The following is a 26,119-nucleotide window of genomic DNA, read 5'->3' as shown; positions in this document are numbered from 1 at the left end:
AACTGGGTAGTGGCAAATTTAATTTTAATTATTATAATAGGCATTTAAGGTGTATGCTGCTAGGGGTACACAGACAGCTGGTAAATCTGGAACGAGGTACACTAAGAACAAGTTTAGTAACCTCTGGTCTAAAAGAAGCTGGTCACAAGCAAGGCATAGATTTCCTAGAAGATAAGATTGCATATCTCACTCTTGCACAGTTCAGTCTTCTAGGACACAGTATTATATGGGCAAGAAGAGGGCAGGTGTGTGCGCGCCACTACACAGCTTATTTCAAGACTGGGAACAACAGACAGATACGCCAGGACTGAGCTTAAAACTCTCCAAAAAACTCAGGGGAAAAGTTGGAAAGCAGGGGCATATTGTGACACACCAACAGTGAAATACTGCAGTGCAGTGTTTTGAGAAATGTCCAAAAGACTGAAGGATACATAAAGAACAGGAGACTTCTTCACTTCAGAACAGAAAAACAAAGTATTATTGACTTTCACTGACTCCGGTACTCAATATTTGGTAGACACACTGAGAAACTGGAGTTCCAAGGCCCAGCATTTACACCCTGCTTAAAGGGAGTGGGGAAAGGTGAGTCATTCTGAGAAGCAGGAGAGTAGTTCCTGAGGATTTTAAGCAATTTCTAGGCTGTGTCAATGGAACCAATGTTCATGGGTTTAGACCAAAGACCATGCTCCAGCTTGCATGGACACAGCAGAAACAGCATGCATACCATTCTACAGCTTAGCAAGAGCAGCACCTGCTTAGAATACACTCTTCCAGTAGAAAACTTCCAGCAAAGGTAATAAGACCAGCGGGAATTTTGAAATGTAATGTTACAAGGCCCTTTTTTGTCTTTAACAAAGTGTTTTCAAGATCATTAGGCTGGGCTAAATGTTGGCATGTACAAGCTGTATGTTGGAGACTACAAAGTAACTCAACTAAGTTGCCAAATGATAAAATCATTATTTGCTTTTCACATGTATGCACAATATGTTTATAAACTTCTTGAAGTTCACTTTCTTAATTGCAAGACAGTATTTTAATGTTATACAACCATGAACAAATGTTTATATAATTTCTGTATCCTGAACATTATCACCCTGAAACAAAAGCAAACCAACCTATCAGAAAATCTACACAAACTGAAAACACTTGTTTTAAAAGCAAGTGAGAATTTTGCATTAAAGAATCTTTTTTTCAAATTATTTTAAAGACTCATGAATGCTAGAGAGCTTGCAAAAAATGGATGAACCAGCTATTCTGTTCTATGGAGGTACCTAAACCATGCTCATCACTATACTATCTGTGTGCCTTCTAGGAGCACATTAAACAATGTGACTATACATCTGTCATGCATTTGCTCTCTCATTTTGTCCCCAGGGGAAGAAGTGTGTGCAGTGGAGTGTCCTGTTTTGATAGTAAGAGCTTCAGTTTTTAAAATATACATATTGTTCTTTGTTAGAGAAAGCATGGGTCCTACATTTAGGTGTGGGAGAATTTATGTTGCTGAGGACATTCAAGGCAGTGGAAAATTTCCATTTCCTGGCAAACAAGCCTTATCCTTGTTGTGAAGAGCTCCACTTTGAGTATCAAGTTTTGAACAGAATTTGAAATCTGAAAGGGAATCCATATGATGAATTTATAGTAGCCTACTCTTCTTAGAAGATGAGCTGTAGCATTCTATGGGAGTTGGGAGTTTCCCAACTGCTGAGGTTTCATGGACGGACATATTACATTGCTATAATCTACCTGAGAAAATGACAAAGTGTTCAGACACTGAACACTTTCCAAGTGAAAACCAACTGAAAGTCCAACTGAAATCTTTCCAAGTGAAAATCACTTCAGAAATGCTTCAAAAAGGAAGAGTTTCATCCAGGGGATCCATATATGCCCCTATACCTAGGGACCTACTAACTTTTGGGGCTTTTTACTCAGAGATATTGCTCCACCTTGAAAGTTTCCCCCTCCCCTCATACCGAATTGAGTTTCTGCAAAAATCATGAATTCAGTATATCCCTACCTATATCCCTCCTGGCTGCAAGGTTTCAAAATGCTGCAATTTTCTCCAGCGCCTTCAAGGGGGATTAGATCAGGTGACAACAGAGGTGGGCAATTATTTGGGCCTGCGGGCCAGAGAAATCTGGTGAGCTGTCACAGGCTGGGTCAGCGCACTCCTCTTCCAGCACGCAACAGCTCACCAAAAGTCCTTAAGTGGCTCTACTGAGCTCATCCCAGTGGCTGGGATGGGCCAGAGGCAGGCAGGGAGAGGCATCCAGGGACCCAGAGCCATGACAGCATGGGGCTAAGGCCAGAGCCTGGGGCAGAGCCATGATCCACTGCTTGCAATCCTCTGTGCCAGGTACCAGTTGTGCAGGCCAGGGCATGCGAGGAGTAGAGCACAGCTCTGCTCTGGCCCCATGCTGTCACCACCCAGTGATCCAAGGGTCTCGATGAAAACCAACCTGGACCAGAGCAGGCAGGGCAGGGAGGATGGGGCCACAGGTGGGCAGTGAGCTGCATCTGGGGCCAGGATCTTGAGGCAGTGACAGCACGGGGCAGGGGCCTGGACCCCGGGAAGAGCCAGGATCTGCTCCGGACATGCTTCTGTCCTTGGAACACGCACCCATCACAGGGATGTGCAGGCAGTGAATTGCGGCTCTGCCCCAAGCCCCACACTGTCAGTGCCCTGCAATCCCAGCCTCGCATGCTCATCCCACTACCGAACACTGCTCCCCAGCTGCCCACGTCACACACCCTGCCCATGCAGGTCTCACCCCTGGTGGTGGGTGTGGGGTGGACAAGTTGGGGTGCCTGGGCAACAGGGCTGGGTCTGATGGTGGTGGTAGCTGGAAAAAGCTGCTGCTGCAGCTGCCAGAAAGCAAATCCGGCCACAGTGCCACCCCAGTCCCACTGTGCACCCAGGGGCAGCAGGATTGGCCACAAGTACCACAGCCTGGGCTGCCTATGACTGAGGGACTCACCGCAGACTGGACAAAACCCTTCAATGGGCTGGATCTGGCCTACAAGCCATATTTTTCCCCACTCGAAGCTACAACAACCTGCAGCTGTGGTCCTAGCTCACTGCTCCCCTCACTGGGTCATGAAGTAGGGAGGGGAAAGCAGAGAAGAGAGGTGAGCAGCGATGGAAAGAGTGTGGCAGGGACGCCTAAATACCTCAAACCTCTCTCCGTCCCCTCAACAGGGAATGAGCAGAGGGGATTGGGGCTGGTGGGCCCAGCTCTGCCATCAGTGGGGATTGCAGGGGTCTAGCAGGGATGGCAGAGGCACAAGCCTGATTTCACCCCTACCCCATGCCATCTTCATGAATGTGTAACTAGTAAGTGAAAAAACACTCCAAAATAGGACATCATTTAAGGAGCTGTTATTTCTGAGTATTTCAGCCACTTTTGAAATGTTTTGGAATGCTTCAGAAGGCATATACATTTGTACAGCTGACCCTTTGAAACATTGTTAGGGCTGTCCACAACTTAAGACATACATAGCCAAGATCAACTGGTTCTACACAACCAGAAATGATACAGCACTGTTCACAGATGCTGCTATAAACATCAGGAAGGAAGTGCTAGTGTTTGATTATTAGTTTAAAAAAATACATCTTTGCGGACACACACCTTCCACCAAAAACAGCATTACAGCTGCCAAGTTTTCAAAAGGTTATCTGCCTATCAGTATCAATTCCATCTTACCTAGATTCAGTATTAGCCAGCTGTTTTTCATTAAACCATTGTTCCAGTTTGGTGACATGTTACTTTTCTTTGCAGAGTGTTTAGAGGACCCCTTTCTTGGATGGTAATCTGAAAAGTTTCCTACCAGAAAAATACTGTAGTGCTGGAGAGGGGAAGGTTAAGATGGAATAGGGCTTATATGGCTTTTACTGGTAGCCTTGCAGAGATAGTATAGCCATTATGGTCAAGGAAATATGTAAGAGGCAAAGATTAGCTGGCGGGGTAGTAATTATTTTGTTGGGCCTACTGTACAGTTGAGAGACATCTTAGACAAGCTTTCAGGCTCAAGACCTTTCCTAGACCTCTCCTAACTATACAGTTGGTCCAATAAAAAAATAAATCACCCCAAGGGTAGATTTGATTTAAATTACTGGTCAGGAAGCCCTGATTTAATCACTGTTTTCTACAAAAAGTACATTCTCGTTGTTTGATATATCCTTAATACATATAATTCACAACTCAGAGATAGATGTAGGTTTCATTTTAAGAAGGTACACACGATGCATTTAAAGTGGTGATTTATTTCGGTATTTTTTCAGATTAATTTTGCAGCTACATCAGAAAACAGAATTATGATTTGGTTATTTTATTTATGAAAGATAACTGAGGCAGATACTTGTGAAGTCACTAGGAGGTGAACTATCTCCAATTCACTAGATGAATCATGGATACTTGTTTGGGGGATATTTTTGCCACACAGTATTAAGAGGACAACAACCACCAACACGAGAAACCACAAGCAGTAAAATTGATTTATTTAACAATAACCTTATGTATTTTGGATATTTTTTTTCAACAATAAACACGTATAATTAATTTTAACTAAAGGTGCACCAATATATCAGTCGCATATTGGACTGGCACCAATGAAAGGAAAATTAACATTATTGGCTATCGGCTTTTTTGGCCAGTGTAGCTGATGATAATGTCACCAATAAATGCCACGCACATGTGCACACCCGCACATGACCAGGAATGCAGCCCCACAGGTAGGTCTATGAGGAGGAAGGGGCACAGGAGTGCAGATCAAGGTCCCCCATGGTGAGAGACAGAGTAGTGCTGGGGCAGTGCCAGATGCTGCCCAGCCAAGGCAGTGAATGGGACCCTGGGGCCGGGAACAGGACAGAGCTGCGGGCGGCTCATCTAGGGGGTGCAGGAGGATGGGAGGTGGCTCCCCACCACTGCATGCACCTCCAGGGGACATATGGGGGGCAAGTGCCTCCCCAGATTTGCATGTGAGGCAGAAGCAGGCTGCTTGCTGCAGGCTTGGGGCCAAAGGAAGCTCTAGTCTCTTCCTGATAGGAGGGCTGGGTGGATGGCAGTGTTGGGAGGGACAGCTATGGTGGGGCTAGGGTGAATTTTAGGATGGCTATAGCTTCCCAAATCCTCCCCTAGTGCTTCTCCTGCCCAGGTCAAACCAATTTGTTATCTTTCCCTTGGGAGCCCTGCATTGGTCATGCATCCTGCCTGCCCTGCAATGCAGGTCTCCCACGGAAGAGGCATCAGAGCAGAGTGCCATGAGTAGAGGCAGTGATGTGGGGGGAGAAGGCTATAGTCACCCCAAAATTCACTCAAGCCCCTCTGTAGCCCCTCTTCCAGCACTGTCACAATCCACCCCATGCAGCTGATGCCGTCCCACCCCTGCCTGCTCTGAGCCTGCCCCCCCTCCCTCGCCCCTAACTGGGAAGAGGCTGGCACAGCCCCTGGTTCTGAGCCCACAGTGGGCAGTCTTCTTCTACCCTATGCTCAAATCCAGACCGGGGGGGAGGGGGAGCACATGCCCCCTGTACCTCCCCTAGAGATGTATGCAGCAGCAGGGAGTTGCCCCTCCTCCCCACCCTCCTATGGCCCCTGGACGAGGCACCCGCAGCTCCATCCTGTTCCTGGCCCCAGGGTCCCATTCACTGCTCTAACTAGGTGGCACCTGTGCCACTCCCTCCCTCACTCTGGGAGCCTTGATCTGCTACCCCCACCATGCCTGTTCCCCTCCACAGATGTACCTGCAGGGTGCTGCTCACCAGGTTGCATTCCTGTAAATCGGCTATCAGATGGATATCGGCCGATATGACTGGTTAATAATTGGCTATTAATATCAGCCAAGAAAACATTTATCAGTGCACCCCTAACTTTAATAAAACAGTCATATGTATTTTTGAATTTTTAACTATTTTAGATATAAACGTGAAATATGTTTTTAAGTAGAATTAAACAGATCATTGTACCCAGATCAACATAAAAAACTTAAGATACTGGGTTATGCAGTAAACTGAGTCTTCACCTTCCTCTTCCTGTTTACTCATAGACTGGAAAAGACCGACAAGCTTTTCTGGTTTTTCAGTTCCCAAGCTACGTCTCAATTTAGAATGAATTAGTCCAAAGGAAGAAAATATTCTTTCTACACCTTCAGAAGACTACTGCTACTGCTGTTAAAAGCTGGATTATCACTTCAATAGTCTGTGATTTTCACCAATTCACTGGTGTGACCTTCTTTAGAACCTCATCAGCAAACATATATTTCTTGCATGGTTCACCCTTAGCCCTGAAATTTAATAGTTGGTATTATGGAGGGATGATTGCTGGATGCCCATGTCATAACCAACTCTTCTTCTTCAGTAGTTAAAGATTGACCCTCGTACTGAGTATTGAGACCACTGGCAAGAAAATGAGCTGGAGATAGTGCTTGATCCATTCATTTTTTTAATGCCTGTAATTTAACTGTGTCATTGCGTATTTCTCTTGTCAAGGCCTCACTCAGTTCCTTCCAAATTTCAACAGCATCAGCAATAAAACAGCGATTTCCCTGCACTTTGTTCAAGGCTACAGAAATAGGCTTCAAGATAGTCAGCATATATTCTACATTTCTGTTTAGTCCAATGTGGAGAACTTTGGCTCTTACAAGTCCATCTATTTTGTCACAATTTTGTTCACAAATTGTCATCAGATCAGGCCAGTTCTCAATATATCACTCAAAACAGGCCACTACTGAGTTCCACTGCACATCTTGTGAGAGATTTAGTTTGGTTCCTCCTGCTTTCTTCAGAGCAGCTGCTGCAAAGTAGTTGTTACACAGAAGTATTTTGCTATTTCAGCAACATTAGCCTTCATTTCTGGAGCACTGAAGTCTTGGGCTAAGAGGTGTATCAAATGAGCACAGCAGCTATGTGTTATTAGCTTGGGGCTTTCTTCACTTTCTTCAAGATTTCTCATCTTTGATACATTTGCAGCATTGTCTGTGACAAAGCTGCTAGTAGACACTGGAATTTTTTTTCCACAGCTTGCTACACTTTTACTGCTACTTCTTGTAAGTATTCTGCTGTGTTGGCATTTCCTTATGTATCAATTGTTTCTGTAAGGTAGCCAGTTCCTTCTTCTGTTGTCATAAAAGCACATATTACTGGATCATTGTGGACATTGTTCCACCCATCAAGACTCAGGTTAACAATTTTCCCCTCTAGACTTTTTGCACACAGTTCACTTTCTCTCTCATACACTTTATCGAGCAATTTACCTGCTATATTTGCTCTACTGGGTGGACTGTATCTTGGTCATAATGACTGCACCATGTCAATGAAGTGTGTGTTCTCAACCATATGGAAAGAAGAGTTTGTTGCATAAACAAAACAAGCAATTTTTCCATCAGTTACCTCTTGCTATAATCTGCTGGTTCTTATTACAAATTTATCTATGGCTCTTTCTGGATGATGGAGATTTTTTTTTTTTTGCTATAGGTGATATACTATGTGGCGTACATTTGACTGGAACACTGGTATCATTAGCGGATAACTTTGAAACTGTAGACAGTGATGATGATGTTGAAGATGGATAGTCAGAATCATGTGTTGAGGATGAACCCTCCTGAACTAAAGAAGTCAATGCAGTCACTACAGTACTGCTCATTTAGTATTACTCACTGCACTCAGTACTAGTTTAGAAGTGAAACTGTAAAAGGAAGATCTGCTTATTTCATTCATTATTTTATATCACAACTGCATTAAAAATACAATAGCTTCACAAAGTAACAACTATATTTTTGCTCAAACGTTTTGTTCCATTCATCTTCAAATGGCTGCCTTCTGAGAAGGAGCACTTCTCATGATGTTTCATTCAGGTAACCAGGCCTTGCACTTTTTTGTTGCGCTGTTTGCATTTTGCACACAGGCCTGTCTTGCCCACAGGTAGAGGAAATTCATTAAAAATATTCCCAAACAAGGTCTTACAACCTGGCAAGCCTCCTGCCATGATAGGTTTTCCTTTCTATCATACCCTTACTAGATCTGGAGAGGCTATACTCAGACACTTATCCCTCAAGACTTCTGGAATATTCTGCTCAAAATGTTACACTCTTGTTTCCACTGCCGCTCCCTCCTCACATTTCTCTCAACTCCTCCTCCTTGCCCAGATCTCCTCCACCCCCAATAATCCTCTGTTCATTTAACTTCTTGAAGCTTTGCCCTTTCAGAGAAAGGTAAGGGCTTGACTATGTACACAAACTTGCAGAGAGACAACAGGGCTGATGGGTAAGTAATCGAGTCTGTTATCTCTCATCTCCATATGCTACTATTAACAAAGATGTTATCTCTGGAGACACAAATACACAGTTTGAGAACTGAAATGAAGCATGACAAAGATGCTTAATGGGATCTTCTAGACTGAGCACTGAGTCTGATTGGGTAGAGTGGTTTTCTTTAATCTGTACTCAGCTATAGAGGAGCCTCTGGGAACCCCATAAGAACCCCCATTAGAACAGGCCCCTAATACAGTCCATGGCCTGTTGTGACCTATTTATAAAACTATTTTAAAAAGGTTACACGATTAAATAGTACATAATTAGAAGTTAAAATCCCTATTCCATGATGATACCTTTGAGCTTTAATATATATTAAATTAAAACCATCCTTATATAGGGTTTTAAAAAAAAAACGAGCAACTTAACAAAAAATAATAAAATATGATTAAATAAAAAAATCCGAATTTTTTTTTAAATCATTGATTTTTATCCACCCTGATCACCCCAAAAAATCTTTGCTTCTTGGGGATTATTATTTATATTTATACGTAGAAAGCAGGCTCTGAGAAGAAGGCAGCAACAGTAACAGAAGCCAAAGGAGTAAAGCTTGAGTAAAGCTGCAAACACCAAAAGCAAGTTCAAACCTGGGTGCAGCACCAGAACTGAACATGCCATTAGAAGCCAACAACCTAAGACCAAATCAGTGAAGAGAGAAGGAAAAACAATTCAATATGGTGACTTTTTTCCTTTAAAAGAATGAAAGAGCAAACAAGGTTTATGGTTCCCTAAAGCATAGGCTTCAAGAACCTTCCTGTTGGGGAAGGCTGCACAAATAAAATAGGAAATCCTGAAGGGCAATGCTTACAAATGCTTAAACTAGGGGTGCCTTGAGATCCCTTTTTTGGATGCCAAGTGGTGCTCTGCAATGTTAGCATGTTCAATCTATAAACACCAATACAATTCACAAAATAAACAGATTAAAATATGAATCCATACTACTGCATCAGAAACATTGTGACTTGAGCCCTGAGTTCTCAGTCCTAAATTTAATTTTGAAATCCAGATTTTGGGCATCAGGTACTGCAAGAACACACTTAACCCAGTACAGCAGCCTATGGCAAGACAACTATGATTTCAAACCGAGTTTGCTATTAAGCTATTATGAAAAAGTTTAGTTCAACAAAGAACATTTCTTTTCCACAAAATTTTGACCCACGAAGTTTTCTTGGAAGTTTAGATCCTGGTATAGGATCAGATCATATATAAAAGCTCGTTATTACTTTTGCTTTCAAGGTAAACAGAAGAATACTTCAACTTTAGCAAGCATTAGTTCTCTGCTCTACATTAAACAAGATTAATCTATATTAGTCTTAAGACCTTTTTAAAAAAGGTTGCAATGGAACAAAATATTACTTGGTCTAAATGAACTATAGAAAATTTGCTTTCCCAAAAAGACAGGTTAAAAAGACTCCCATAAATAATCTAGTGTTTAATTTTTTTCTAATGCCATATATTCTAAACACTTTTTAAAATAATTCTTCACCACTTAAATAGTGTACAAAAGCCATTACCAGAAAAAAATACAACCTAAAAGCAGCATTAAAGTTTCATACCTGTTAAACTGATGTGAAAACTCCCCTCTCCCAGCATTTTCAAGTCTAACTTATATCACCTCATGCACTGATTTTCTCCGTTTAAGCCACTCTTCAAAATATTCGGATAAATTTGGAGTGACCATAAAAGAAAGATTATCTTCTACAACCATTTAAATACAGCTAGTGCAGAATACAGCAATTTTTCTGTTAGGGAGTATCCCTTACAACAAGCATCAGCTTCCATCCCAGAGGTTCTGCAGCCTCTGCCTGCCTATTAATCTCTATAATTTGGAGTTGCTGGTTTTAACTGATAAAGCCAGTTCATTTAAGGCACTTCAGTTTGCACCCCTAAAATTCTGACTGGAAGGATGTTGGAATAAGGGCATTTTAGACATAATACAAGAAAGCTTGTATTATGAAACAAGCTTTCTACTTCCCTTTTGCCAAAATTAAAATTTTTGGCCATCAGGCTAAAGGCTACAGGGGCCCATTAGCACAAGGAAAGAGAAGACTGAGAATAGTGCTGTGAGGGATAAGACTTTTGAATGCTAGTAGCAGAAAAATGCCATACTGGATAAGACTTGTGGGCTGTCCACAGTCACAAGCTCTTTAGAAGGAGAAAAGAAATACTCAGTGATTCACACAAGTACAGCATAACCAGCCCATATGGAAAGATTTCTCCCAAGCCCTACCAATTGGTAGCTGGTGTATGCCCTTTTATAAAAAAGGCAAAGAAACAAAACCAACGATGGACCCAAGGGAGAAGAAGTGGACCTCCCACAATGTCCTAATTAATATCAATAGTCTCCTAAAATAATCCAAATAAAATATGAAATTAACCTAACATCAAGAATTTTACTAAGAATAATTCCTGCACTGAAGATTTCTAAGACAATGAATGCTGCCAAAGAAATTCAAAGCCGTGTTTCTATCAACTGTAACAGAAATTATTAAAGGCATACATCTTTGAGATTCTCCTTTCCAATCTATTGATATAAGCTTATTTATAACAGCCTAATACAATTATCTTAATGATTATACTCCGGTAATGCGCAAAGGTCTTAGTCATGATTAGGGCCTTGAAATGCAGAGGCATGACCATTGCTTGGTTTTATAATCCAAGACTAATCTAAAAAGAGAAACAATTTTTCTTTGATGCTTTCATTGTCACCTCTAAAGAGACTTCAAAATATAAGTCCTCATCTTTCTGGATACTGTTTTCCAAATTTCCTAGCAGTTCCTTTTTCTGCCATTCTACACACATTCACAAGCATCTGCAGTAATGGTAACACACTTCTAGATCATGAGGTTGGCAAAAAACATATTTTCATCCATAACATCAATTTTGTTCTCTTAAAAAGTGAAATAGTGTTTCCCTTGTTAAGATTCTGATCCCAAAGTCTTTAAAAATAGATGCTCGTGACTGCTGACTCCCCAGACGGGCTAACCCCTAAGGTTAGCATATTAAAAGTGACAGCCATTATTATATAACTTTTGTTACCTATTATGAATGAAAGATTTACAGTATTAATGTTGGGGTTTTTTTTAAACAAACACCTAATAAAGTGCATTTTAAAAGGCTATAGTTTCAAACCATCTACTACTGAAGAAGGTAGTTACATTAGGGATGTCAGACAAAATAAGAGGACCAGAGACTTTTGGGGTTTTCTGGAATAGGGACAGCAATTCACCCCCTACAGCCAGCAATATATTTTTAAAAACCATTCTGAGTAAGTTCTTGTACAACCACACTTTGAAAAGTTAGTCTGAATAATATTAAAATGTAAACTATTAAACACCACCCCATCCCAACTGCACTTCCTCATCACCACTTACACATAACACAATACATATTCCCAGGGAAAATATATTTTATTCATGTATCAAACAAAAACAGTACAAGTTTAGTGGTCATTTAAGTGAGGTGTGAGTGTGTATGTAAAAATAAAATAAAATCTAAGGACTGCATACTGAAAATTGTGTGTAGACTGGTGATGAGGAAGAATCTGAAATATAAATCTCTTTTCGCTTAAACTAGAAAATAGATGCCTAACATTGCACCATTCTGTTGCTTACATAAAAAGTAAATCTAGTTAATTAACTCTTATACAGACAGTGAAGGTTTAGGAAAAAAAATTCTGAATAAAATGAAGACAAGCCTTTTTTCAAATGGTCACACTTGAAGGTAAAACTGAAAGGGTTAATGTTGTACTCTGGAATGAAAGTGCTCTGACCACTGATGCTCATGTCACAGTACCTAGGTATTTAGAACAGGCTTTCTTCCTTCTCTTATGCATTTTTTTCAACTGCTAAGACTGACTTTCAGCAAATTTGAATGTTTAAGTGCCATCATATGGGTATGTTTCTAATGCCATGGATGTTGCTTTATTGCCCCATTATCCAAGATATATGATCTGAAAAATATTCTTCAAAGCAGTTAACTTAAAAAACTATTTGAATTTGATTCTTATCCATGCAAGGTATGGACAGTAGTGGCTAGATAGCAAGAAATAGTGCAGCTAGGCATTCGATATTGCTCTGGATATCTCAAAGAACCTTAATCTTGACTTATTATAACCCTACTGTAACTGCCTATGGCTTTTCTATGGAAAAAATACCGGCTATGCCGAATTGTACCAAACTATTTCAAATTCTGTCTTTATAAATTCTCTATCCTTAAAGCTGATCCTCTCCCCTTCACTTTAAATCCACTCACTGCTGGAAATTGTTCCCGTCGCTGCTGCTGCTAGCTTCTGGTTGTAAAATGCTGTCATGAATTTGTCCTGGGGAGTCAGCATTTCCTGACAGCGAATTGGACAAGATGGGAGGGAAAAAATGAGAATGGTGGGGAGAATGAACAAGAACAAAAGGGGGAGGGGACTACCAAATTTTATTAACTAACAGCTTCATCAACTTTATGACATAGTGTCTGAACACACTTTGCTGCATAGAGTTAGCATAGTTTTCCTGAAGTTACTCTAAGCATAGCTAATTTCCTGGGGAAGCCAAAAACTTAATTTAAGTTATTTGAGTCTTCAGAGGTTAACAGTATCTACTTTCTGGAAAGATGTTTTTTGACTTACTGGAAGGAGTACGTCTCTTCTGTTTTGGACTTCCTGAATCTTCTACATCCTTTTCAGTGCTTTCTTCTGCTGTGGCTGTTGCTGCTGCTTTTCTCTTCCTCTACAGAAAAGTAAATACAATTATACTGGTTGAAACAAAAGAAAAAATTCCATGTAAATAAAGTTTAAATTATTTGTATGTTATTCTCTGTAATTCCAAGTCAGCCTACCATATTTTCCCTCACAATTTCCATAAAAAAATTGACCTGAAATGGTCAACATTTCCACATTACAGCAATTAATATTTGTCAATGCTGAAATCAAAGTACTTATTATAATAAACTATTACCATTTAATAATAAGCATCACCCCTCTCTATAGTTATTAGGTCACATTAAAAATGGTTTTACTTTAAATCACAAATCCATGTTTCACGGTTACAATTCTTCAAACAGCGTAACAAGTTAGAATTTAATAATTATCACAAGCAAGGATCAATCTGAAAATTCTAAAATAATGTAAAAAAAATGTATCCCAAACTAATGTTATAGAGTTATATTAAACACACACACACACACACACACACACAAACTAATACACACAATATTAAAGTTTAACTTTATTTGAATCTGTATTTCTACTTAAGGCATTTTCAGTACAGCTAAAAAAGTAACTACACCCACTGACAGCACATTATTATTTTTCCTAATGGCAACTATGGGTTCTGTTCCAAAGAGAGTGACATGGGAAAGCTGAACTCTATTCAAGGCACATTATCTTAAAACCTTTAAAAGGATAGAACTGTTATTATCTGTGTATTACAATTAATCCTACTGTTGCAAAGTATTCTTAAGGTGGCAATGGAAAGATCCTCTTTTTTAAAAAAGCCATGTCATTTTGCAAAGGGTGGATTGGCCCATGTATACAAAATAACTTTGCTAAACCCTGGCGAAGTTTAACCCATCATTTTTTAGTAACTGAGTAAGAATGCACTGCTTCACTAAAATAGCTTTAGAAGTGGTTACAACTTCCCATAGCTCATGAGAGAAGGGGAGAGTGCATTACATCTTTCCTTTCCAAAGTGTTGCTTCATGATTACCATCTAAACCCTGCTGGGCTGAACAGATTGGTTCGATAATTACATACAATAACTGCAGTGGGCAGGTAACCCTCAGCTGGCACAGGGCAGCTCCCCTGTGAGAACTTCCATATGCAAACTGCACTGATGGAGTGCATTAGGTACATCTTTCCTGCCGGTGCACAGGCCTGATTAACGCCAGCCAAGACTCCAAGGTTAGCATGTCAGCAGATTTGTGATGCATTAGGCAGGAATAAACACAGACACTTTTGTTCGTTCTGACCAAAATTAAGGAGGAATATTTCAGCACTGTATTGCCTTCATACAGGAGATAATGCATTCCTCCTGATTGTGCTGGGAGAGATTTTAAATGCTCATCGTAGAAATAGATATCCAATGCATTCTACACAAAAGCAAAGTACATTTATCTTGTTTCCCAAGCTTATTTAATAAAAAGTGCTTTCTTAATCTTGATGCAGGTGAATTATATGGCAATAAAAAATCAGGCACCATTCATCTGACAAAGGCAACACCTGTGTATTTGAAGCAGAAGGTTAGAAGGAACTATGAATCACTGTAATCTATATTTCTCCTGTTTATTTTACTTACAATGTTTTCCAACACTTATTGAGTACTGTCAATGTATTCAGCACTGAACAAAAGTATGATATGCACCTTGTCTCAGAGTATTGTTCAACATTAAGGAGGTTAACATAGGTAGTTTGCTAAGCTAAGGCTAAAAGAATTTATTGTATATTAATATTAAAAATAAGACAGATATCTTTAAGAAAAAGAATGAAATTCCAGGAAGTTTAACTATATATCCCATTTTATTTTTAAATCTCTAGAAACAAAAGTTAATAGTTAAACTTATAAATGCTTGGAATATTGAAAGCCATGTTTGATGGCCAGTTTCAGACTCCATCCCAGCAAGCACACTTATTTATAATGCACATCACAACATATTTGGTGATATGAGTCCATCAAGGAGAATTCAGTACTCTAAGAATTTTTTTTTTAAATTTACAAATATCCCTCTAAACCAGGGGTGGGCAAAATGCGGCCCATGGGCCAGATGCGGCCTGCCAAGCCATTCTATCCAGCCCATGGGGCCCCTACGAAATTCAGAAAATTAATATTTATCTGCCCCTGGCTGCCTGTCATGTGGCCCTTGATGGCTTGTCAAAACTCAGTGAGTGGCCCTCCACTTGAAATAACTGCCTGCCCCTGCAACCATGAAATAGCAAAGTTAGCCTGCCGTACACCACAGGAACACTGAAGAAAAGCATTGTCAAAGAAGAGGGAGGGTTGTTGTGTAGTAATAAAACACCCCAAAGGAATCCAAGTGTGGGTTTCTTACAACACGTTAGGTTTAAAGATTGGTGCAGAAAGAGTATTAGGACCCCCCTACATCCTACAATCATTTGTCTCTCTCAGTTCTCAGCCTCAAAATAATTCATCCTCGAGGCAAAAGTCATGAATCCCTTAAAAGCCAATAGTGCTATTACAACTAACTGTTGTACTCTACAGCCATGTCCAGTGCGTTTGCAGCAGTTCAGATTGCCACAGCACATGCCCTTGCATGTGTGCTTCATTGCAGGATAAATTGTCCTGCAACGGGCAAACTGCCCTTGCCCAGTTTCTCCTGGCTTTTCAGGGACTGAGGCCAGCACCAGTGCTGGCCTAGCAGTCTTACCTGATGGCCTGGAGCAGCAGAGGCACAGATGGGTCAGTACATAGGCCTGGTCAGCAGCCAGAGCATTGCTCTGGACGACCCAGCCTCTGTCCGCCAGTACATGCTTGCTATGCATGCACTGTACTGCTTCCGTTTCGGGGAGAGGGGGTTTGCTACCAGGAAATCCCGGTAGCAAATTTTGGCCTTACGCTGTAAATTTGCATCACAGGGCATGTTTTAACATTTGCCGCATACAGTTTGCAGCACCACAAAGAGGTTTGAGGGGCCACAAACCACATTTCCCCTGCATGGCTGGACGCAGCCTACGAAACATAAATTTGCACACAAGATTATCTGCTCGAGTATTATGGATCTCTCTCCTAATTTCAATTCTCACAGCACTCAGAAAAAAATCCATTCAAAACAAATAATGAGATGGCTCTCAAATAGTTACAAATAGTTGTTAGAGAGTAGGTTTAGACTAGACACCTACTTCATAGTCAGGGCGGCTAGGATCTGGAACCAACTTCCAAGAGAAGTGGTGATGGCTCCTACCCTGAGGGTCTTTAAGAGGAGGCTTGACATCTACCTGGCTGGGGTCATTTGAGCCCAGCTTCTCCCTCCTGCCCAGGGCAGGGAGTCAGACCTGATGTATGAGGTCCCTTCTGACCCCACTTCTATGAATCTATGAAATAAAATAGCTGCTTTAGGCATTAGGCTTTCTACAAAAGGCTAATCTCAAGTATGTAAAACATTGCCAATATAAGATAGGGGTGCATCTGTTATAAAAGCAGTTACTCTAATATTATAAAAGCCCATGTCTGTTTGTCTGTCTGTCACACTTTATTCAGAGTCTGATTGGCTGATGGAAACAGCCAATCAGAGCGGTTCAAGTGTAGGGAAGTGCCGTCTTGATTCCAAAGCCACGCCAAGTACCAGACGAGAGGGTGGGGGAGCCAAGCCTAGCAGTGCTGGCCTCGGCTCCCTCACCCTGCTCCCTGCAAACAGCGCTGAGGACCAGACAGGGGGCAGCATGGGGCGTTAGGTGGTGGCACTTCATCCCTCCCCCTCCTCCTTCACTCTTCCCCCTCACCGCCATTCTTGATGGGCAATTAGCTAGTATTTTAAGACTCTGTTCATTAGTAAGAAGATTGCTCTTAGTAACAAGGGATCGGTACCATTATCAGAGACTGATTCAAATTAAAACCCCAAGTTGTTTTCTTGAATGAAGGAATAAATGCGCTCCAAAACCTGAACTTCTTTCAGGGTTAATCCCTGGGACCTTTGTTGACCACTATTTTTAGATCCATAGGAAAGCATCTCCTAGATCAAAGTCCAAATCTTAGCTATCACAGACAACCATGTCACATACTCCCTTTCATAAACCAAGTTCCACACAGAGAGGCAGGAATGGCTACGAAAACATCTTACATTGCTTCTTCTTTCCTAACCTGCAAACTCTGCACACCACATTGCTCCAGCTAGTCACAGACCCATCTTTTCCTCCTAAGTTCTTACAAGTCTAGCTACCTACTCCTCATTCATCCTTGATGCTTTCTGGAAGCAAAGCTCAGTAACCTTCAGCATCCTATTGCTCCACATAGCTATTACCATTTAAAAACAAGGGGGCTGCTCAATGAAGATCAGCCATCTCTCTGTCGCCAACGTTTTTTCTGGAGTGAAGCAAGATGAGACCCTCGCAAAAGGGACAATCCTTTCCCTTCCGTACTTATCCTGAAGCCTTAACTGAACCACTGGCCCTGAAAAGAACTGAAGATAGATGAAAGGGCTAAGGATGCTGCTGCGGAAAGCAAGCCATAACAGCTTGATATCCAGTTAACTAGTTTACTCCTGGGAGCCACTCTTATTAAAATGCCCACAGCATCTCATACATTCAGCATCCAACACTTCAAAATGGTGGAAGGGGCGCTTTAACTAAAGCTTGCTCAATGAGCTTTAGCTAAAGCGCCATCACCACCATTTTGAGGCACAGGGACCCTGAATACACATGATGCTGAGGCTGCTGAAGCGTGCTATTTAGCATGTTCCAGCAGACTTGATTAATCGAGTCTTGTCTGATGCATTCTAATTAGCATGCATCGGAGCAGGTGTCAGGCATATGTCTAGGTGCCCTTTAAGCCCACAGGGCTCCCACAGGAACCAGGGTGAGCAAAGGCAGGGCCCAACACCAAACTCTCAAACTCATGGCCATACAGTTTTGGCCCAGAGACTATGTCCTGTACAAAATCATAACTGAGTGAAACTAGAAATACTTCCCAAGAAACTTTCAAGCTCCCACAGCTTTTGTTTTTTGTTTCATACTTTCTACCTGTGAAACATTTAATGCATGGCAAATTCACTGTCAATTATTACTAGCCAGGGAGAGAACTTGTATCACATCAGATGCTTGCCATTACCTTTCAATCAATACTCACCGGTGTAATTCACAGCTCTGCTTGAGGTTATAACAGGCTACAGAAGGCCCACCCACAAGCTTAGTTAATTTCATTACCAAAGGGGTGGAATGAGCACTTCTTTCACCATGAAATAACCAAAGCAGAAAGATGCTGGTTTTTGACTTCACTATTATTCATACAGAAGATAGGTGTAACAAAATATTTCATTACAACAGAAGTGGTGAAAAACTCACTTTTACTATATGTTTATCTTTAAAGACTTTCCCTATTAAAACTGCTTGTATGACATAAGTACATATAAAACATAATGAAGTTTCAATATGTAACATTTACAAGACAAATCGCACAATTCCCTTATTAACATTTGTTCCAAACAGAGTATTAAGAATAAAGTTTATTTGGTAACTTGGCTTCAAGTTCAGTCATGTCTGACCCTCTGTATTCTTTATTTCATGTTCCACCTGTCCATCCTCTCTCAAATTAAGTTACAAAATCTATGACTTCTTACACACTGATCAGCGAATGAATTTTCCAATGATTTTCCTCCTTTTCCCCAAGAACTGTCTAATAAACACTCAAGTAAATCGTGTGAGCATTTGCTAATTAACTGTTTAATATAGTTATACAAGATTAATACAGTAGGCTGATTTGATGAAATATAAAAAGTATCTGTGTGGTATAAAAAGACTGTATATCTTAACCTGTGGAAATGAACAGCTGTGAACAAGAAACTACACAAGGTTGCAAATGTGAGATCAACTCAGCATTCCCAGTCTACTTAAGCACTCTTAGTCTGATACTAACTACTACACTTAGCGTTTATAAACAGTATACAAAATCCCTGCATATAATATCTGTGTACCAATAGCAAATAGTTGCATAAGGATGCCAATTTAAAGTTAAAAGTTTAGGACTAGGTTAGGACAGGGTAAATCAAGAAGCTTGACAGGAAACAAAAAATGCTAATCAAACTTCTCATTTTCCTTCACATCCATTTTGGCCCATCTGGAAATTCTGAGATTCTTGGGGGAGGGGGAAAAGTAAAATTAGCTGAAAAAGCTCATCTGCTTAAATGTCATTACAGCTACATATACATTCTGTTATTCAAAGTATTTTTTTATTGAATGTGAAAACATACCTGCAAACATCATGCTATATTAAACTTTCAGAGCAGTTAAGATTAGAAAAATGAAGCGTCTGTGTATGAAAAACATGAACATTTGAGACTCTTTCCTTATTAACTGATTTAATTAGGACATCTGATTTCAGTATGATTTTATTATTACTACTTATTTAGTTTAAAATAAGAAGCATTAAAAAGCTGAATGGCAAGTACAAAGTAAAAACCTTTTGTATGGGCTTTGTTTGCAAGTCTCCATTCTCTGACAAACCAATGTCCAATAGTCCATCATCCCGTTGACCAATGGCCTTGAGCCCTTGTAGAAGTATTTCTCGGAAATGCTGATAAAAAGGTTTCTCTTCGTAGCTCAATAACTTCACCTTTTCCATGTATTTGACTATTTCATCTGGGGAAAAAGTACCTACAATTAATGTCTATTAAAAGCAGTTTAATCAGTAGATTTTACCTTAAAAAGTTAGAAAACTATGAGAACCCATTGTCACGGAGTGCGGCCTGCGAGCGGCCGTGAGCTCGCTAGCACCCCCTGCCGTGCCAATTAAGGTGGTCCAGCACCCTCTACTCGCCCGCCACGTCTTTGATCTTATAGAGTTCAGTTAGGGAGGCTGCCTACTCTCACCTTGACACCGCGCTGGTATTACCTCTGTTCCAAGTGGGGTGCTCCAACACCCCCCCAGCCGTATGGGCAATGCGTGCCTCCTACCTCTCCTTTAGCACGCCCCAAGCCTCGCAGCTGTTTCTGGATGTTGTTCTGTCCTTGCCCTCCGGCGCCCCTTGGGCTCGTCCTGCCCTGGCGCCCCTCTCTGGCACCCCCGGGCTTGTCACCCGCCTGGCGCCCCTGGGGCTTGTCACACCCCGGCACCCGTCTCCGAACTGCCTGGGCCTATCGCTACTGGCACCCCTTTACCGGCGCCCCTGGGTTGGTCACGCTTCTGTCACCCCTTTACCAGCGCCTCTGGGCCGGTTAAACAACCTGCACCCTGTTACCGGCGCCTCTGGGCCGCTGCTGCAACCTGCACCCCGCTATCGGCGCCTCTGGGCTTGCCTTGCCCAGGCCTCGCCCCACTGGGCCTGTCTTGTGGTTCTTCCGCCGCTCTTTGCCCTCTCTGGAGCCTCTTGCCCCCTCCAGGGCCTTTGCCACACTTCCTGTGCTTCTCGCCCCCTATGGGCCCTATGCCGCGCCTCTCACGCCCGTTGCCCCACTCTGGGGCCTATGCTGCGCCTCTCACGCCCGTTGCCCCCACTGGGCCCCACTCGCCGTGCCCCGCTGGGCACTGGGAACCCCCAATCATAAGCCCCAGAGCTCGTAAACCCAGCTCTGCTCTATGTTGGCTCTCTCTTACCTCCGTCAGAGTTCTCTTTACCCCTGCATCATTGCAGCCGGTCAGAGTGGTCAGGCTGCAACTACTGACCCGGGCTGCTCAGCTCACCCGCAGAGCTCCTGCTCCTGTGGCTGCCGGAGGGGAACTGCTACTCTGGCTCCGGCCTGGTCAGTTTATAAAGGCCCGGCCCTGCCCCCTTCTGGTCACCTGACCTGTCTGGTTGCTGCGGCAACCAGCACCTGAGCTGCCACTGGTGATTGGCAGCTCCTTAACCCTATATTACTCACAGGACACCTCCTTGATCCTGTGACACCCATGTACAGTTCTTTGAGATGGATATTAAAGCATACTTAATTATGGCTATTTAGTACAACATATTTTAAAGGAAAAATAACCAGTCTCAGTGCTATTTAACAAATGGTCACAGCACCACTTTCTCTTCTATATTCGCCACCAGGAACGAAATAGTCAGTCTTTAAAAACTACTTTAATAGGCTTATCTCCTCCACAGTGAGACTTTTATTCAATTGTATTTCTTCTTCCCTGCATTTAAGGGCACCTACTACAGATGACTGGAAGTCTGAACACAGTTTTTTTCTTTTATAAGAAAAGGAGAAACAGTTTCATATTTTTCCCCCCAAATGAAAGACAGGAGTGTCATTGCCAAGAAACCTTTAAAACTATACTTGACAAAGTACTAGTAAACTGGAAAATCCTGTATTAACAATTAGGACTGGGTGACAGAATTCTTCCATTTCTAATCTCTGAGAAAAAGTATTAAAGTTACTGTCAAGGCTTTAAGAAAATTGCTAACCAGCTCACCAGGGCAAACTGCAAGCTCTCTCACAACAGACCTAAGAAATTAAGTTTTTCTTTTAAAAAAAAATCTAGGTCTTCCAGCTGTAAAGAAAGTTTCTAAACATAATGGAATATAAGCCAATGTGAAGCTCTCTTCTAAGCTACAGACAACATTAATGACACTGCTGCTCCTCACAGCTTTGTCAAACTCTAGCAGAGAGGGGAAAAATAAAATAGACTTACCTAGTCAACGAATGTTAATTACTGCTATTCAAACCCTGGTGATCCAAGAAACAGGTCTTGCAGCTAGAACACATTGATACAACCTTCCACCCAACCCCTTTCCTAACATGTGATTTTAATCTACTTATATTAAATCCAACACAGAAGAAATTTCTACAAACAGCCAAATATTTAACAAAAAAGTTTGTTAGACAAAAATTGTAATTTCAGACATGCTGCAAATGCACTCCTGGGGTTACCTAAATAATCTTTCCAAAACACATTAATGTTATCTGCAGCATTATAGTGGTCAGTTAGTCTTTAAAAAAAAAAGTACACTGAAATTAAACATTAATGATGCATCTTGCCCAAAAAAACCCAAACCCCCCTAAGTATTAAAGACAATTTGTCTAAATAGAATAAAACTACAATATTGTATTTGTACTTGTATTGTATTGTATTGTATCTGATATTTTATATAGTTCTTCCTACCTGGTTTATTTTCCCCAAGAAAGCACTTTTCCATCAAGTCCGCAATATTATCTCTGTATCTGAGAAACAAGTGTAGAAAAATCAATGACACAGACTGCAATAATTTATATTTAATAACAATAACTAAATAATATATTCATTCACATCAGATTCAAGTTAAAGTAAGGTAGCACAGAACAAAAACAGTTTCTCAAGTTAGTTATTTGTGTTAATATGTAAAAACAATTCTCTGAAGAGTATATAAAGCTGTTCAGTAAAGGTCTTTTGTCCTTATTCTGTTCACCTTTTGCACTGTTGTCTAGCTCAAGAGACTGGAAAACCAAAAAAACTGTTGTTTCCATTTGACAATTGGATCTTTCCATGACAAAAATTATGCTTCAGTTTTTCTTTCTGAGGAGAAAGGGCACTTACCCATTTTGTAAAGTCCTTTGATCTTTTATTCCTAAGAACTTAACAAAGTGTTTTAATTCTGCACCATTCTGTGATACAACTGAGAAGAGCATGTGATTACAAGACAATGCCCCTCTAACAAACCTAGCTGAAGGAAATAATTTCAGTTCTCTGCTGTCCCCAAGCAACTGCAGTATGTATATATGGCACAGTGCCCTGCTAGCTCTGTGCACACTACTTACCCAACCAAAAACAGTTTAAAAGTTCTACTGTGATGACAAATGCAAATCAGTAAGAAAAATGTGTAGAAGCTACTAGACACAGCTAATGCAGTGCATTTCAGCCCTAAGATGCCTTGTTTCATATAGACCTGAGGAAGCAGCTTGAGACCTAACAAGAGAGAAAGCCTAGAGAAAAACAGAAATTCCGGGTAACATTTAAAATATGTACCTTCTGCAAGTTTTACCTTGAGAGGCTTTAAAGATGAAACTCAGGAGATAAACTAGTTTTGAACCCAGTTCCAAAAAACACTCTAAGCTGTCTTGCTTTGAAAAGGAATGATAGTATTGGCTGTAAGTTTGTATGTTAATATTTGCAGCTTGAGCACCTATTTTTAGTCAGACATTTAAATTGGACTTTTTTATTGACTTTCTGAATTTTGGTGACAGATGTCTCTAACACATTTTTCCCACATAATGCTAGGCCAGCTTCAATGAAAGTGGTCTCACGTCCAAACTTTTGGTATTGTTTGGCAGAGTCTCTGTGGTATGTAAACCCCAAGTATTTTTAAGATGATCAGGTTAAAACATTTCTTCAGAATTGATGTTAGTTACAGTAATCTAATTCAAATCTGACTGGAACAGGTTCATGACGCAGGGTAAACCTCACCCCAGATTTGGAGGATCACTATGCAGTGCTGCATGTATGAAGATCACCGACTACCAGAACTAACAGCTAGATCACAGAACTTCCCTCTAGTTGGTTGACCCTAAAAGGCAAGATTAATATTCCAGAGTTCCAGGAGAATCCAGCCTTTGGCCACATGCACATGTTAAGTTTCCACTGGGAGAAGAATCACTGCTCTCCTGGTAGAAACAATGAACATCCAGGTATTGACTCATTTTCTCCCAAAGCAAAAATGGAAGTTCCATGAGAAAGATCAACTCATCTCCAATTGATAGAGGTCACTTCTGGGAGATTATCTCCTAGTGGAACACACACACCTGTACTCAACAGAGAAGCTGCAGTGCTGTCTTCCAGCGTTTCAGAACGTCTTGTTCTCCCACCCATCCCCAACCAACCCCGACAGCTCCAGGGAGACAGTTTGTGACTCGTGCTGCACTCTACTGCAGCAGCCAAGCATGGTATGACCACTGGTCCTGACAGCTTTAAGGCCGTGAACGCCCAGCCCCTTTCTATAGCCCCATGCTGTACTTCAAGGCTGTGAAGAGAGACAGTTCCATGGCAGCCATGGGCCCTATCATTCTAACCAGGCAAGGGAACTGAACAAGACTAGATCCTGGCATAATCTGTCTTGACCTGAACAAACCTGATCATACCTGACAAACCCAGACCCAACACCAACCTGCCAGCACCTGGACGTGAACAGACATGCCCAACCACAACCTAGCACAATGATTCCAACAGGGTAGTCTCAGATGGTAATATTGGTAAGAGGAAGAAAAACAGAGAAACTGAGGCACACCTCATTCCCCACCATATTCCCACAGGGCTGGGTGCTTCCCTGCATGCTAGGAGGGAGACAGCTGGGAGCTCCCTCATCCCGAGACCCTGACATTGGTCACAGAAACCAGTGTTGGTAAGAGACAAGGAAACAGGAAAACTGAGGCACACCTCATTCCTTGGCATACTTCCATAAGGCCAGGGCCTGCCCAATGTCCTGGCATGCGAGGAGATATTCTACCAGGGGCATGCCTGACATGCATTGGAACTGGGTCGATCCACTGGTGCTAGAGGGGTAGGAATCCACTACAGGCTACTGGAGGGTAAATTGACAGGTTTGCTAATGAAAAGACAGCAGACACCCTCTAGGTTTCCAGCTGGGGGGAAGGGAGGGAGAGGGTGCTGCAAAAAGGAGTTCCCCGTGAGGTGTGGTCTCCTAAGCTGGCCAGCCAATCAGCTCTGACCTATATGCCTAGACTGCTCTCAGCATTCTCCATCAGCCAGGGGATCCTCAAAAGCATGCTGGGATGTGTGCACTGTGGTTCCCTGGCTGTGTACTCTTGGCAGCACATGCTATGTGTGTGGGACCTGCCCAACCCCTGAAATGTCTGCAGTCTTCTCTTTACTAAGGGAAAAAAGTGCAAGAAGTCTCATGGTGGCTCTGAGTCCCTGTATGTGGCCTCTGACAAACCAGACTGCTCCTGCACCATAAAAGAGGCTCACTAATAAGAAGCAAATTTAGAAGAGCAGCTCAAGCACAATCCCAGCTCTTAGACTGTGGTACTTTAACTGTTTACAAAACTCTTAGTCATTTAAATAAAAACAGAAAACAAAAAGCAATTATCTGAGAAATATCCCATTCTCTTTAGATTCTTTAATTTAAGGTGTGAAATCATTTAGCACTCTTGCACACCAGCATACACCCAAAACTCTGCATGATAAAGTAACAGAACACCACCCCCCCCCGATTAAAGTGTCTTTCAAATATATTTATTCATGCAAGTTCTGTTAAAAGTCTCAAGAAACCAGGAATTGTGAAATCAGAAATTAAACAAGCTCAATCTACCACTTATCCAAAGTCTTCTTTTAAAGTCTAAATTTAAAATATTACTATGAGGGGAAAAAGAAGAATAACACTACATAAGAACTGAATTCTAAGGGGGATGCTTAATTGGCTCTGAAGTTATGGTTCAGATATTCAAGAATCTGGTTACAGTGCCAATATTTTAACCAGTTTTAAAATCATAGATATAATTTACTCTGGTAAATTACTCTCCTGGGGGTTATAACCAGAGACACCTTAAAATCAGCTTCAGAACTTAAAGATGGATTAATTCTAGAACCGATCTGAGGTCTAACTCATTTTAAGATTTAATTCCAAGATTAAATTGTTGATATTAATTCATTGATTTGACTTTGATTTGGTCTTTTTCTTATTCTTAGTTTAGTTTAATATTAGCAATAATTCTGAAGCTTTGTTGTTTTAAAATGCTTTTTATAAAATCATTTTAAGCATAAAAATATTCTAGGTATTTCTCTTTCAATAAGCAATACAAGTCCAGAATCTTTGAGGATCTTTAGATTCCTCCCAAGTAATTTTTGTTTCTCACAATTGAATTTAGGTAAATTATTACACATTAAAAGATGTTCCATCTTAAACTCCCCACAGCAGCTCCCCTCTTCCTGTCTATTCAAGTCCAATCTCTGTTATAGCTGATGATGGGTAGGGCTCTTACCCCTTACATACGGCAACTCTCACCATAGCTGTAATTAAAAGAGAGAAGCTGCTTGCTCTGAGAAAGGTGCAACAAGCAGTGTTAGAAAAGGGACAGAAGCTGCTCTGAATGAGTGCTGGTGAGATGACAAAGCCGATTTGGCGGGACCTGGCAGAACTCTCGTTCTGCTAAAGTCAATAATTCTTTCAAGCGAGAGAGAGCTGTGGACATTCTGGAATCCCTATGCCAAAAAGTGAAAGAGTACATACAATATATTATACCCAG

The 26,119-nt window shown here is 41.3% G+C and overlaps 1 protein-coding gene across 2 annotated transcripts in view; it reads right to left on the bottom strand.

Moving 5' to 3' along the window:
* The window catches only part of VRK1 (vaccinia related kinase 1), a 48,264-nt gene that overhangs the window by 5,766 nt on the left and 16,379 nt on the right, over nt 1-26,119 (bottom strand). Inside the window, exons 10-13 of one of the 2 annotated variants that reach the window (XM_019552486.1) lie at nt 22,047-22,105; nt 19,422-19,600; nt 12,926-13,025; nt 12,540-12,643 (exon numbers count right to left, since the gene is read on the bottom strand). In XM_019552486.1, coding sequence (XP_019408031.1) covers nt 12,555-12,643; nt 12,926-13,025; nt 19,422-19,600; nt 22,047-22,105 — 427 coding nt within the window. In that variant the 3' untranslated portion in view covers nt 12,540-12,554. Of the gene's footprint in view, nt 1-12,539; nt 12,644-12,925; nt 13,026-19,421; nt 19,601-22,046; nt 22,106-26,119 lie in introns of those variants that run through there. The other variant, XM_019552488.1, reaches the window with a different exon arrangement.

The sequence above is a fragment of the Crocodylus porosus genome, unplaced genomic scaffold, assembly GCF_001723895.1.
Source record: "Crocodylus porosus isolate Cpor-Errol unplaced genomic scaffold, CroPor_comp1, whole genome shotgun sequence".
Lineage (NCBI taxonomy): Eukaryota > Metazoa > Chordata > Crocodylia > Crocodylidae > Crocodylus > Crocodylus porosus.
The sequence above is the reverse complement of the archived record's forward strand: the minus strand, read 5'-3'. Positions and strand labels throughout refer to the sequence as shown.